The sequence below is a fragment of the Pelobates fuscus genome, chromosome 5 (assembly GCF_036172605.1).
Source record: "Pelobates fuscus isolate aPelFus1 chromosome 5, aPelFus1.pri, whole genome shotgun sequence".
Classification (NCBI taxonomy): domain Eukaryota; kingdom Metazoa; phylum Chordata; class Amphibia; order Anura; family Pelobatidae; genus Pelobates; species Pelobates fuscus.
The window spans coordinates 96,708,476-96,723,142 of NC_086321.1; the positions used below are offsets into that span (position 1 = coordinate 96,708,476).

Here is a 14,667-nt window from a genome sequence, read left to right on the forward strand (position 1 = left end):
TTATGCTCACTATAACTAAATAACGTACAGCTTTAGACTCTTATGTTGATCCTACTGTTCTGGAACAGTTACAGTATTTTTATATATCTATCTTTGCATAACTTAAAAAAAAGGAAACACTTGGAAAGCTTGGTGCTCTTCATTGCTTATTATGCAAATTGACCTGCTGCATTTCAGCTGCTGATCCAACTGGCTTGGCACCGTTACAACTTGCCAGGAGGTTAATTTGTATAAAAAGATGATGGATGAAGAAGCAACACAGTGGACATCTAGTAAGTTAAATGCTGCAGTAGTTTAAATTCATTTTTGATTTACAATTTTTAATCATCTACTAAATGCCTAAAATAAATATTTACTACTGTAAGTGTCATTAAATATAGCCTCTATTTAGTGTTAAATGAAGAACCCGCCCAGGTTCTTCTCTAGATCTGGCTTAAGCAGATAATATATACTTCCTTCTTGCCATACCAATTCATACCAGCAAAGGGCATGGTGATTGGCTGAGAGTGACAGCTGACTGTTTTTAGCCTATCACAGTGCCCACTACTGCTCAGGCTAATGCTTCCTCATTAGCCTAAGCAGCACAGAAGGGATGGACTGCTGGGGACTTTTTATAGCCTTAAAACTTTATTTTTAATTCTATTTATTTATTTTTATGATTTGAAATGATAGTATGTGTGGATTTCAGAAACTATAACCACTTCCATAAGGTGAAGCAGTTACAGCCTATACAGTGTCCCTTAAAGGCATGTTACATTTATTTTTTTTCTAGTTCATATTGCAGTGCATGTTGAAGGGATGTTAGATTTTCTCCATGAATGATTCTCCTAACATTCAGTGCGTGATTCCATTCATGCATTTTAAAGAGCGTTCGAACATGCACCAGAGTTGCTTCTGTAGCACACATTTAGTTTTGCTTTAAATTAAATAATGAGCACATTTTTGTGCCCGTGCTATGCCAATAGAAACTGCCAAAAGATTAGAAAAAAATAAAAATCAAACAAAATAAAAGAAACTGGAGCACCGAAGAATACAAGATAATTTTAAAAATGTAATTCGCTTTTAGACTGGAAACTAATTATTGTTTTGTTTTTAATTCATTTAAATTTTTTATTTTTGTTTCTCACAGTGTATATTTTTTCTCTCTTTCAGAAGGAATTGAGCCTTCCAAGACGGGGAAGCTTGTGAGTACCTTTGTCGTGTATTTTCCCTGGTGAAATTTGACATTGAATTCATATTGATGTTTTATTCATAGAGAAAATATTGGCAGCGGAGTCAGAGAACACATACGCAAAGTTCTATATTACATTTTCTTATGATAATTATGGTTTGTTTACCTAACACACAGCTGCTATGTTGTAAAAACCTGTATATGGTAAAAAACTATAAAGCCATTTAATATATATTCATTATATTTTCCAGACCTATCAATTTTTGTTTTTATAATTTTTATATATTTTTTTTTACTTGATCTGCATGTCTGTCAGCAAAGTTTAATTAGATATGTTGTCAAATTTACATGCTAATTATTTTCCCTACACTCGCATCAGAACTTACACCATTACTAGATATTTTATGGTATCTTAAAGTCTGAAGGTAGCGGCACTGTTTGATATTTTGAAAACTTTGTGATTTTCAATGCTTTAATAACATGGGTAATTACATGGCAGGTGAAACAGAATACTACAATCAGCCTGAGCATGATGGGCATTGTAGTACATAATCTTGAGTTGCACAGGTAATAGACTGCCTTTGTAAAACATGCAGAAACACGGAACTCCGAACATGCTAACCAGTGGTGTATCCTGGTTTTGTGCTGCCCTAGTGAATATATTGTTACAAAGTAAACATTTGTTAAAAACTCAGCTCCTGTTGCCAAGTTTTGCAAATGAATATCTCATGTATTATAGTGCCTGCATTTGTATTCTGTGAAATGATTTGGACTTTAGCTCATTTGGTACAGTCTCCATGTGGATTTTTAAAGTTATTGGTACGTGCCTCTGGAGTGCTGTTTGCATTAGTTGATATACCATAGGTGTATTGATATAGAGCGGGGAGGGGGTGTAGATGATGTCACTTGCTACAGATTATGAGCAAGCACACCTGTCTGATTGTTAATCCTACCCGCTAAGCCCTCTCCCCTGAGCTGCTGTGATAATATTCCATATTTATTAAGCATTATTGATCACTATTGAGCAAATTAAACTATTATAGGTAGTTAAGATGGCACTTGTCTTAAACTGTGTCGCACTAAGTAATATAACGAAGAAAACCAAGATGACACGGCATAGAATGTTCTATAACATGTCTGGCCAATATCCAAAGTGGCCTACGTGCTTGAAAGTAGGATTTGGTGCCAGCAATGTTTAAAAAGAGTATAAGGACATAGCTTCAGAGAAAAGGTACTGCGTGTGTTTGGCATGAGCCTTGGGTGGTCATGACTGGCTTGATCAGCCATAAAGATTACTAAATGCGCATGACATATACATGCTGGGCTGCACTGATAAGAAAACTTGGAAAAGTACAGACTATCCATCTCATTGGTTAAAAGATAGAGAAATGTGGCACTCCCTTGGAGAACTACCTACTTGTAATACGGACGTGTGTTGCTGGTCTTTGCTGTTCCCAGTAGAGAAGGTCCCTCCAAGTCTGACTGCCTGAGTTCCCCCAGTCGTGTGCAGCAGAGTGACCACTAAGCTTGTCTAATCGTGATGTGTACTAAGCTGATATCTAGATACTAAGCTGTTTGATGTGAACGCATGCAATAACTTAAATGAGAGTACGACTTACCGTATTGATACCGGAGAAACTGACGGAAGCCAAGCACAGAGAGATGGACACAGGTTTCTTCAGGAAGGAAGAGATTCTTTATTGGATCACCGATCGGGACTCAGAGGGACTAGCGTCACCAAAATACAGCAAAGTCTGAGTACTGAATACATAGAGTACATTCCTTATATAGCACTGTAGCTCCTCCCACAATTAACTACACCCACACATACCCTTAACCTATTTAATAAATAGAGTCTAAACTCATCCATCCGGTCTAACCACGTGGCTCATCTGATACAAAGGAGAGGGACGCGTAATTCCAGTTCTTACATTCCTGCACCTGGTCAGTACAGTGATAACAGTATCTTAGCTACGTGTAATTAACTAACTGATACTACAAACACATATACATACATATGCCTTGTGGCAATCTTAGCCTGCTAAACTTGTATTTTACTGGAATTACATCACATTCCCCCCTTTGATGCCTCTGATATTTCACAATTACTTGAGGCATCACTTAACCTTGGTTTGCATATACCTCAGGTTACCATGAACCAGACCAGACTTATCTTATGATGTGAATCTTTTAACACTCATCTTCCTGCATTGGTTCTCCTTGATCTAGAGCCTTATACTTATATATCGCCATTATCTGTGCAGCAGCCTTCCTCTCTGCTATACTTCCTATCAGGCTTTGCACAGACCTAACTACTAAGGGTATAAGACACGGTAGGAGTAGACACAACAGTAAAATCAGTAGGACTCCACCTACCACTGCCTTAAGCCCTCCAAACCACTCATACCAGCTACCAAACCAACTACTTGGATTGTACCCTTTCCATACCTGAGTAGGCACATGCACTAGTTTAACCATATGGCTAGTAAGCTCAGCTATTGCTTGCCCTTCGTCATCTATTTGAAGACAGCAATTGCTCAGGTTAAACTTCCCACATACACCTCCCTCTACTGCCAAAAGGTAATCCAAGGCTAATCTATTTTGGTACACTGCTGTCCTCATCCTGGTATTATGCTTCGCTAGAAGATTGAGTGCTTGTGAGGTCTCATTAGTAATAATCTCAACCACCGCCTGTAATCTTATAATACGGTTGAGCATATAAATTGGGGTTCTATAACCAAAGGTACCATCTTCTGCCCACGTGGCTGGCCCATAATAATCTATGATACGCTGGGGAGGCCATTCATTATCTTCCCAGGTGCCTATCTCTAAGGGTCCCCTTTTCTTCCTATGATTCACATCATACACTTTAACACCTAAAGTCTCACCTGTTTCAATCGGTAACAAGAAGAAGGATGGTTTGAGCATACCCAACACACATGCCCCTTCCCAGTCCTGTGGCAACTCCGAATAGGCTTTCTTACCACAGATCCAGTACAAATTTGCTGGGGCTCTCCAGGTAGATGTGATGGATAAATCAAACCACACATCCTTTAAACTGGCATATCTAGCAAACGGGTTAGATGGTTCTGAGACATTTGAAGCCGACCACCAAGTTGTATTTTTAGTATCATCATCATAAGCTTTTTGCCCTAGACAAGTTAATTCTCCTACAGAAGTATTATACATTATTCCTTTCCTTGCTATGCAAACATAACCTATGATGGAGGTCTTTAATCTCCACTCAGATTTACCTCTAACACTCAAATGATAATCGGCTTGTGTAGATATTAGTTGGTCAACTGCCTCAGAACCGGACATTACCTCCTTTGCTTCCCAAGGCCATTGGTCTCCCATGTTAGTACCTCCACACACATAGCAGTTGGTAACATTAAGACTACCGGCAATACTTTCAGCTAGGTCAATGAACAGGTTTTTAGCGTTATGGGGGATCTTATTATCTATACTCATCTCTTCATAAAAGGAATGGTATACTTGATGAGTCTGGGAGGATACCGTATCAGTCTCTATTCCTATAAACAATAATGTCCCAGGATCTAAACCCGTCCCGTATATCTGAAACCCAAATAAATTTCCATACTTATCTAGGAACTTGTCGGGGTTATTAATAAGTATATGGACTGGGTTGCATTCCATAGACTTACAATAAGGGCTAGTCGGCAACTTAGTCACTATCATGTCTTTATCTACTGTCTGTCCCCAAGTCGCCCACCCCACACAAGACCAATATGGACAAAAGTTATAGTCTTTATTTGGGCATCTAGGACTCACATATTTATTTTTACTACTGGGACAAATATATTTATCATTAGACCCATACGTCCTCTCCCATCTAAGATCCCCACATACATTCCACGGTTTTCTACCACTTGATATCGCCTTACATGCATCAAATAGCAGAACACCCGAAGAATGTACGGATTCTAACACCGTCTTATTAATTAGGGTCCCCTGAGGATCTCCATTCCTGAGAGTCAACCAAATTGTACGAGGTTGATACTCTGGACTGAAGCACTTAGGTTCTCCTACTCCTAAATGGCACACACTATAGTCTATATTTAGGTATCTACATCTTGATACCTCTCCTTTACATTCGTATTGTGAATGCCAAATTAGGGTTTGGGAAATATGGTTACCTGTTCTCGTAGTCTTAATGCATACCTCACAGCTAGGAGTGTCGGTACCTCTACCTTCCTGAATATAAAAACACATATAAATAAACACAATCAAAAGCACATCTTTCGCCGTCATCCTCAGTCTTCGTCCGTGCGATGGAACCTCAGCTTCCAGGATGTGAGGGCTGCAGGGAATGGAGTTCTGCTCGTCTTCACAGGTGTCCCTTCGAGACTTTCCTGGCTTATACACTATGTGTTGGTAAGCGGACAGGCTTTATTATGGCCTTCTCACTCACACCTGTAACAATAAAATTTGTAATCCACAATAATTCCTCGTTACTCCGACTGAGTAGTGCGTTTCAACCGGATCTTGCAGGGATTCTCTGGATCTGCTGTAATTTGCCAAGAATCGACTGCTGCTGGTTTAACCCTGGAGTGATGTATCCACGGAGTTACTTCGGCTACTTTTATCGCTGTAGGGGTAGACAAAAGAACAACATAAGGACCTCTCCACTTGGGCCCTAACGGTACATTATTCCACTCTTTAATCCACACTTGGTCTCCTGGATGATAACTATGAACAGGGGGATAAATATTCACAGGTAATCTATCTTGTACCCATTTCTGTACCTCCTCCATAGTCTTACCCAACTCTACAACCTGCTGCCGGGTAATTCCTTCTCCCAACTGACTCAAGTCCCCCCTTAAGTTACCAAGTACGGGAGGTGGTCGCCCATACATGATTTCAAAAGGAGAGAGGCCCATCCTTCTGGTAGGGGTACTGCGGATTCGCAATAAAGCTATGGGTAAGAGAACGTTCCACTTAAGTTGGGTTTCCTGACACATTTTAGCCAACTGGTTCTTTATAGTTCTATTCATTCTCTCTACCTTACCAGAACTCTGGGGTCTATATGCAGTATGAAGCCTCCACTTTATACCAAGCATATGAGTCAGTTGTTGTAGGCACTGATGAACAAAAGCTGGACCATTGTCCGATCCTATAGAACAGGGTAGTCCATATCGGGGTATTATTTCTCGTAGCAGGAATCTTACAACTTCTCCTGCTTTCTCTGTACGAGTAGGACATGCTTCTACCCAGCCTGAATAGGTGCACACAATTACCAACAGGTAACGATGTCCACCCGATTTAGGCATTACTGTAAAGTCTATTTGTAGATCGGACATGGGGAGTCCCCCCATAAACTGGACTCCTGGTGGCTTTACTGGTCCTTGTCTTGCATTATTCTTAGCACACGTTACACATCTGCGTACAATGGCCTGAGTCAAGTTGGACAATCTTGGTATGTAGAAATGTTTCCTGAGAGATTCTTCAGTACTGTCTCTCCCAGAATGTGTCCCGTTGTGATAATTTTGGACAATTTCTACCGCTAGTGATGCTGGTATGACTATTCTTCCATCTTCTAGCTGATACCACTTGTTCTCCAAATACTTTCCCGGTTCAGTCTTTAACCACTCCTCTTCTTGAGCTGTATAAACTGGAGTCCATTGGGACAGTGGAGTTGGTATAAGAGCAGCTATATGCCCCACATACTCCTGTCTTCCTGATTCAGCAGCACGCTTAGCTGCACTATCTGCCATCCGATTTCCCTTGGTTACATCACCATCTCCTCTCAGATGCGCTCGACAATGTATGATACCGACTTCTTTCGGCTCCCACACTGCTTCCAATAGTTGTAGGATTTCAGCTGCGTACTTGATTTCTTTGCCTTCTGAATTCAGTAGTCCTCTTTCTTTATACAAAGCTCCGTGGGCATGAGTGGTTAAAAACGCATACTTAGAGTCCGTATAGATATTTACTCTTAAACCTTCAGCCAATTGTAACGCTCGTGTTAGTGCTATTAATTCTGCCTTTTGTGCTGATGTTCCTTTCGCCAGTGGCCGAGCTTCTATCACCTTGTCTATTGTTGTCACTGCATATCCTGCATAGCGGATCCCTTCTTTCACATAACTACTGCCGTCGGTGTAATATTGAACATCGGGGTTCTGGATGGGAAAATCACGAAGATCTGGTCTACTTGAAAATACTTCATCCATTACTTCCAAACAATCATGTTGACTTTCAGTAGGTTGCGGCAAAAGGGTAGCTGGATTTAAGGTGTTTACAGTCTCTAAATGCACTCTTGGGTTTTCACACAACATTGCTTGATACTTGGTCATACGGCTGTTACTAAACCAATGATTTCCTTTGTAATCCAACAACGTCTGTACTGCATGTGGGACTCGTACATAAAGTTCTTGACCCAGAGTGAGTTTATCGGCTTCAGCTACTAGCAGGGCGGCTGCAGCTACGGCTCTTAGACAAGGTGGAAGTCCGCTGGCCACTGCATCCAGTTGCTTAGACATGTAGGCAACAGGTCTTTGCCATGATCCCAAGTACTGTGTCAATCCTCCCACAGCCATTCTTCTTTGCTCGTGTACATATAAGTAGAATGGTCGTGTGTGATCAGGTAGACCTAATGCTGGGGCACTCATCAAAGCCTTCTTCACATCTTCAAATGCCGTTTGCTGTTCTTGGGTCCATAAGAAGGGGTCGTGCTCTGTACCTTTGATGGCTGCGTACAGAGGTTTTGCCAGTATCGCATAGCTGGGAATCCATATCCTACAGAAGCCTGCTGCCCCCAAGAATTCTCGCACTTGTCTTCTATTCTTGGGTATTGGTATTTGGCAGACAGCTTCTTTTCTCTCTGGCCCCATAATCCTTTGACCTTCAGAGATATGGAATCCCAGATACTTGACAGTTGGCAAACACAACTGAGCCTTCTTCCTGGACACCTTGTATCCTGCCTTCCAGAGAATATGTAGTAGATCGTGCGTTGCTTGCTGACATTTTTCTTTTGTAACTGCTGCTATCAACAAGTCATCTACATATTGTAACAATACACATTCTCCTGGGATAGACTCGAAATCCAGTAGATCTTGACTTAGAGCTGAACCAAATAGGGTAGGTGAATTTTTAAACCCTTGGGGCAGTCTTGTCCAAGTCATTTGGCGTTTTGAGCCCGTTACAGCGTTCTCCCATTGGAAAGCGAAAATACATTGGCTTTCTGCGGCAATTCGGAGGCAAAAGAAGGCATCTTTGAGATCTAAGACTGTGAAGTAAGTAGCCCCGCCCGGAATTAAAGCAAGCAGGTTATATGGATTGGGTACAACTGGATGTATGCTAACAACCGCATCATTGACTGCTCTTAAGTCCTGTACAGGTCGATACTCATCTGTACCGGGCTTTTGAACAGGCAGCAATGGGGTGTTCCAGGGGGAAGTACAGAATTTTAGGATACCATACCGTATGAACTTATCCAGATAGGATTGGATGTTCTTCTTAGCCTTCTGCGGAATGTGATATTGTCTTAGGCTCACTGGATAAACCCCATGTTTCAGTTCAATTTTTATTGGTGGAATATTGCGGGCCAGTCCTGGTGGGTTGTTCTCTGCTCAAACTCCTGGTATGTTAAACAATGTCTCATCACTCCTAGGGTTTTGGCTAGTCAACACTGTATAAAGTCGCCACTCTTCTTCCTTTGGTACGGATAAAGTCATAATACCTGAAGGTCCATTAAACTTTAAGGATGTTGTTCCATTTGGTAGGAACGTAATCTGCGCTTGTAATTTTGATAGCATATCACGTCCCAGCAATTGGACTGGACATTCAGGCATATAAAGGAATTGGTGTTTTACTACGTGGCCTCCCAATGTACAGAGTCGACTTTTAAGAACCGGTTTTTCAGCACTTCTTCCAGTTGCTCCTATCACAGTAATAGTCCTTCCAGATGGAGGAGCAACTAGATTAGTCACCACTGAATGTTCAGCACCAGTGTCGATCATGAACGCACTCCTTTTCCCCCCTATTGATACATCGACCATAGGCTCCGCTCGACCAAGGGGGATGGAGCCCGGTCGGTATCAATAGTCCTCCATGACAGTGTCAGCCAATCCTACAAAGTCCCTACCTTCTCTATCGCGGGACCTTTGCGCTGCTGGAATATACCTGTCTTCCCTAACACTTCCTCTGTTCCCATTACTCCCTCTATAACCATTACTCCCTCCGGGGCCTCCTCTACCTCTCGCTCTACCTCTAAAGTTTCCGTAGCCTGCCCTGGGTTGGTCTCTCTCGTACTGCTCTCTTTGCGGACATTCGTTCCTCCAATGCCCTTCTTCCTTGCAATACGCGCATTGATCCCTACTCAAAGGCTCCCTACTCCATCTATTATTGCCTCTATCTGGGCCCCGTTTATCTACGCCTGCGATCGCTACCGCTAGCATATCAGCCTTTTTACGCATCTTGCGCTCTTCCTCTTTCTTACTTTCTGTATCCCTGTTCATATAGACCTTATTTGCTACCTCCATTAGTTGGGTGATGGACATACCTGCAAACCCTTCTAACTTTTGTAGCTTGCGCTTAATATCTCCGTATGCTTGGCTGACAAAGGCGGAGTTAACCATTCGGGAATTGTCTGCGTCTTCCGGATTAAAGGGGGTATACAAGCGGTATGCCTCCAATAATCGGTCATAAAAGACACTGGGCGCTTCATCGCTTTTCTGGATCACCTCAACTGTCTTCGACATGTTAATGGCTTTCTTTCCTCCGGCTTTCATGCCAGCAATTATAGCGTCTCTATAGGCTCTGAGTTGAACCATATCAGCACCATTTACGTTCCAATCGGGATCGGTGTTGGGATAGTGTGTCGCGGCCCATGCTGCTGGATTGGCTTGGTTCAAAGCACGGGCTCTATCCTCTAATGCTTTAATGGCTGCTTGATTTATTCTTGTCCTTTCCTCATTGTTAAATAAAGTCATTAGTAACTGCTGGCAATCAGCCCATGTCGGATTATGCGTCTGTACTATTGAGGTGAACAGATCAGTCATAGCTTGTGGTTTCTCAGTATACGAGGAATTATGGGTCTTCCAGTTTAAAAGATCGGTTGTGGTAAATGGGACATATACGAAGACTGGGTCAGCGTGTGCCATTTGACCTGCGGCATCGATATAAGCTGACCCGGGATTCAGACGAAGAGGCATCTGATAGTGCTTTAATTGTTGGGCACCAGTCAACTGTCGGGTTTGGATGGGGCTACGTAGAGAGGCGTCAGTCATGGGTTCCGGTCGGGGAGAGATAGGGTATGGGGATGTGGGAGGTCGGTTTTGGGAAAAGGTCGTAAATAAAACACTTCGAGCCGAGCTAGATGAAGCTTGACCGGAAGTCTGAAGTGGCGCCAAATCAGGATATTCGTTTCTAATGGGGGTGGATTCTGGTTCCGGAAGGGGAGATTTAGTACGAGGGGGGGTGGATCCTGTACTGGAGGAGGAAGCGGAAGTGGATGAGGGTAATGAGGGGAGGGGTGCAGGACTTCCTGCGTTTGCGTCACTTCTTCTTAACGGAAAGTAAGGGGGCGGCAAAGGGATCTCGGACTCAGGGGGCGTGTCCAAAATGGGCCTAACACCAGTCCTAGTGGACGAGCAAGTCCTAGCTACCATGAGGCGACACTGCTCCTCGTGGCATGTCTGGAGCCATTTTGGCGAGTCATTTACGGCCTGTCTCCAACAGTCAATATAAGGAAACTGGCCGTAAAGTTCAGGCCTACCCGATACAGCCACGTGTAAGCGCTGTACCAGAGTTGGATCCAAACTGCCACGTGGCGGCCATGCCGCAACCAAAGTAGGCCACTCCCTAGTACACAAAGTGACCAAACGTACAGGAGACATCTTTACCCCAAAATCACAAACTTTGAATCCCTTTTTAAAATTCTTAACCATACATCCTAAGGGATCCGGAATCGTTGACTGCGACGCACCCATACTTAACAATGGAACGTCGTCGACAACGAATACTATACACGCGTACTATTCAACAGTCACACCCGTTTCCTCTGGCAACAGCACCACGTGGTACGGTTACCAAGTGAAACGTACACAATAACAATAAACACTCAGGGAATTCCCGTACACACACAGCTGTTACACCAGTCACTATATAATCAATATTATGCCCTTTGGCGTAACTATACAGTCACCCACGCTATAATTCTCTATATACGAATTACCCGTCTATAACACACCCCAGTAACATCGTCTTTTACAAATAGCGGTTACAGTACGGTTAGCATAGGTCAAAGCACAAGTTAAGGTCACAATACAATTATTAGTGGTTATGGTGTTAAACATGCAATGGACGACAATGATTAGTACTTATTATATAATGTCAGTAAATATACAGGGTTATGGTACCGTGCACTATAATACAGCAACACACTATTAACACTCTCGCTAGAAGGCTGAGCTCGCGCTATCTAACAAGATATACACTTTACTAAAACAATCGTTTAACACATTTACAATTCCCAACTAAACTATTGGCCAGTACCTTGAATGGACTACCTAAAACTATATACACCCGTTTTGGTTAGCCACACTGCCCAATCACCACATATATAGCGAGCTAGAGAACCGAATTTACACAGGCGCCTCTTAGTCGCACTATCAAAAGTCTAGTGGGTTCCAAATTTACACGCCTTCCCACTTAGCCCAGATAGGATGAGAACTAGCGAACCGAATTTACACAGGCGCCGCTTAGTCTCCCGGTCCCTCCGACCTAGCGAACGTAATATACACCCTAGAACGCTAGTCTAGACAAGACACCGGTGTCCGGCTAGGGCTATTTACACCAGGACCCCGCCTGACTAACCAAATCAAACGGTCTGACTAAAGAGCGTTCGATCGAGCGGTGCGCCTTCGCTCCTTCCCTCCGACAGAGGGGGCAGATACACAGATTCAAAACCCCTTTGGGCCTACCGCACAATCGGTATACCCCTAGTGGGTCCTGCCGTCTAAAACAGCAGTTGTCTTACCTCCTCGTTCCTGAACCTGAGTTCACACTCATCGACGGGGACACCCCAGCACTTCTCACGTAGAGGCCGATGATCTCCTGGACAACAGACCAGTGGCGCCGAGACGAAGGGAGGTCCACGCAGAAGTTCAGGGGTGCAGCCGTAGAGAACGTGGGCAAAGATAGACCGTCTCACGCCTCTGCCTCTCAGCTACCGTTGAACGATGAGCTTCCCGGCCAATGCACCAAATGATACCGGAGAAACTGACGGAAGCCAAGCACAGAGAGATGGACACAGGTTTCTTCAGGAAGGAAGAGATTCTTTATTGGATCACCGATCGGGACTCAGAGGGACTAGCGTCACCAAAATACAGCAAAGTCTGAGTACTGAATACATAGAGTACATTCCTTATATAGCACTGTAGCTCCTCCCACAATTAACTACACCCACACATACCCTTAACCTATTTAATAAATAGAGTCTAAACTCATCCATCCGGTCTAACCACGTGGCTCATCTGATACAAAGGAGAGGGACGCGTAATTCCAGTTCTTACATTCCTGCACCTGGTCAGTACAGTGATAACAGTATCTTAGCTACGTGTAATTAACTAACTGATACTACAAACACATATACATACATATGCCTTGTGGCAATCTTAGCCTGCTAAACTTGTATTTTACTGGAATTACATCACAGTATATTGTCCTTTTGTGGACAATAAAGTGTGGTGTCAATTTTTATATTCAACTTGATCTCTGTGTGATTTCGCTTTCCTATAGTTCAAAATACTCATCCCGAACTGGGTTTGTTTGCCCGCCAATATCGCTTTAACCCTTATTAGGGTTTGATTATTACTTTTTGGATATTGGCGCTTCATGAATTTAATGATTAGGCACAACAGCTGCACATGTGTTGAGCACAGTTGAAGTGTTCTTGCCTGGAATTAATGCCCTGAGCTAGCGTAGCGCAATGCAAGCACGTCATTAAATGCACTCTCAATACAGTTTCTTAGAACTGGTTTCAGGGCCCCAAAACATGGAATTACATAATTATAAAGATGTATTCTGATGACCTTTAAATTACATTCTGCAAACTGTGAATGTAGTCCAAACTGCATGAAAAATATAGAGGATTGTGTTTTATTTAATATAAAAAAAAAAAAATCAAAATTAAAGGATAGTGTTTTTTGGTTTGTGATTTGTTGCCAAAGATAATTATGCAAATGATTTAGAATTTAATTAAGGAAAAATGTCTAGGTTACAAATTGTACATTCATTTAAATAATATGCTTTTATTGTTTTTTAAATTACCTTCTTAGTTGTATAAAATCCTACCTTTTCTTAGCTGCAAAACATGCTCTTGTAAGTAGGGTGATTAAGTTTTTGCCTTAGACAGACTTCCTGGCTTGTAGAAGACAGAAGCATTGTGGAGGCAGCGAGCAAATTAAACCTTACTCTAACAGTTTAGAGGATATACCCAAGCCCATTTGGAAGCTATTAAAGCTTACATGAAACTAGATATTGTTTTTTTAAAAAAAAAAAAAATCTAACACATCTTTTACAAATAAAAGGAAACACAATGATCTCACAATGATTTTGCGTTATAGTCTGCAGGTTGTTGTTTTTTTTTGTCAGTCATAGCATGAGACCGTTGTCTCTCACAGTAGACTACTGGCAGGTGGCAATGTTTTATACCAGCATTATAATTTCAGAGCTATGAGCTAGAAGAAAAAGGAGCACACCCACCAACAGTTCTTAAATAAGCCCTGACCCTAACGTCAGCTAGGTAAAAGGTGGTCTATCTTTTCAGGAAGTACCTGGAGGCTGTTATTGGCAGACAGGGAAGGTGTGACTAGGGCTGCTGAAACTGCCACTGAGCTACTCAATGGCAGAGAACTGTACAGAGAATGCAGGGACATAATCTGTACATCAAAACCACTTCTCTTGGTCCCTAAAGTCTGTGTGTCCAGTGTTTTGCTATGTAAAGCTGCACATAACACCTGTAATAATATAACTCCTCCTCTGTCCGCATCATTGGTGTGTCTTTAGCCAGGCCAGGAAAAGAATTCCAGGCTGACTAATGTCCATTCTGTACATATTTATATGACAGGCAAGAAGGCAGATTGTTCAAAAAGTAATCCTTTAATTATTCACTGTAACCTGAAAAATGTTTTTCCATAAATTGAAAATAATTAACTTATATTTCTTTGATGTAGCCAAATTCTTGTAAGTTTAGCTAGAATTCTCATTTGAAGATATTTGAGTGTTTCAGTGCGGAAAAATAGCTATTTTTGGAAACATAGCTTAACCTGGCTACAAGGAACATGTGATTTCAGCAGCCAGTCTCACTACTTTATTTCACCATCAAAGCAGAACACTTTATGATGGTGCAATTTTTAAATGTTTCATAGACTATTTCTGATGGCAGAGTCATTTTATTGGCACTGCACTGTTTATGAAGAGTATATTATATGTATAAAATGCACACACTAGACAGAGCATTTGAGTGCATCTCC

The 14,667-nt window shown here is 42.1% G+C and overlaps 1 protein-coding gene across 2 annotated transcripts in view; it reads left to right on the forward strand.

The window, feature by feature from the left end:
• MAST4 (microtubule associated serine/threonine kinase family member 4) overlaps positions 1-14,667 on the forward strand; it is a 503,913-nt gene that overhangs the window by 259,554 nt on the left and 229,692 nt on the right. For both annotated transcript variants that reach the window (XM_063454083.1, XM_063454086.1), the window contains one exon: positions 1,153-1,184. In XM_063454083.1, the coding sequence (XP_063310153.1) occupies positions 1,153-1,184 (32 nt within the window). The remainder of the gene's footprint in view (positions 1-1,152; positions 1,185-14,667) is intronic.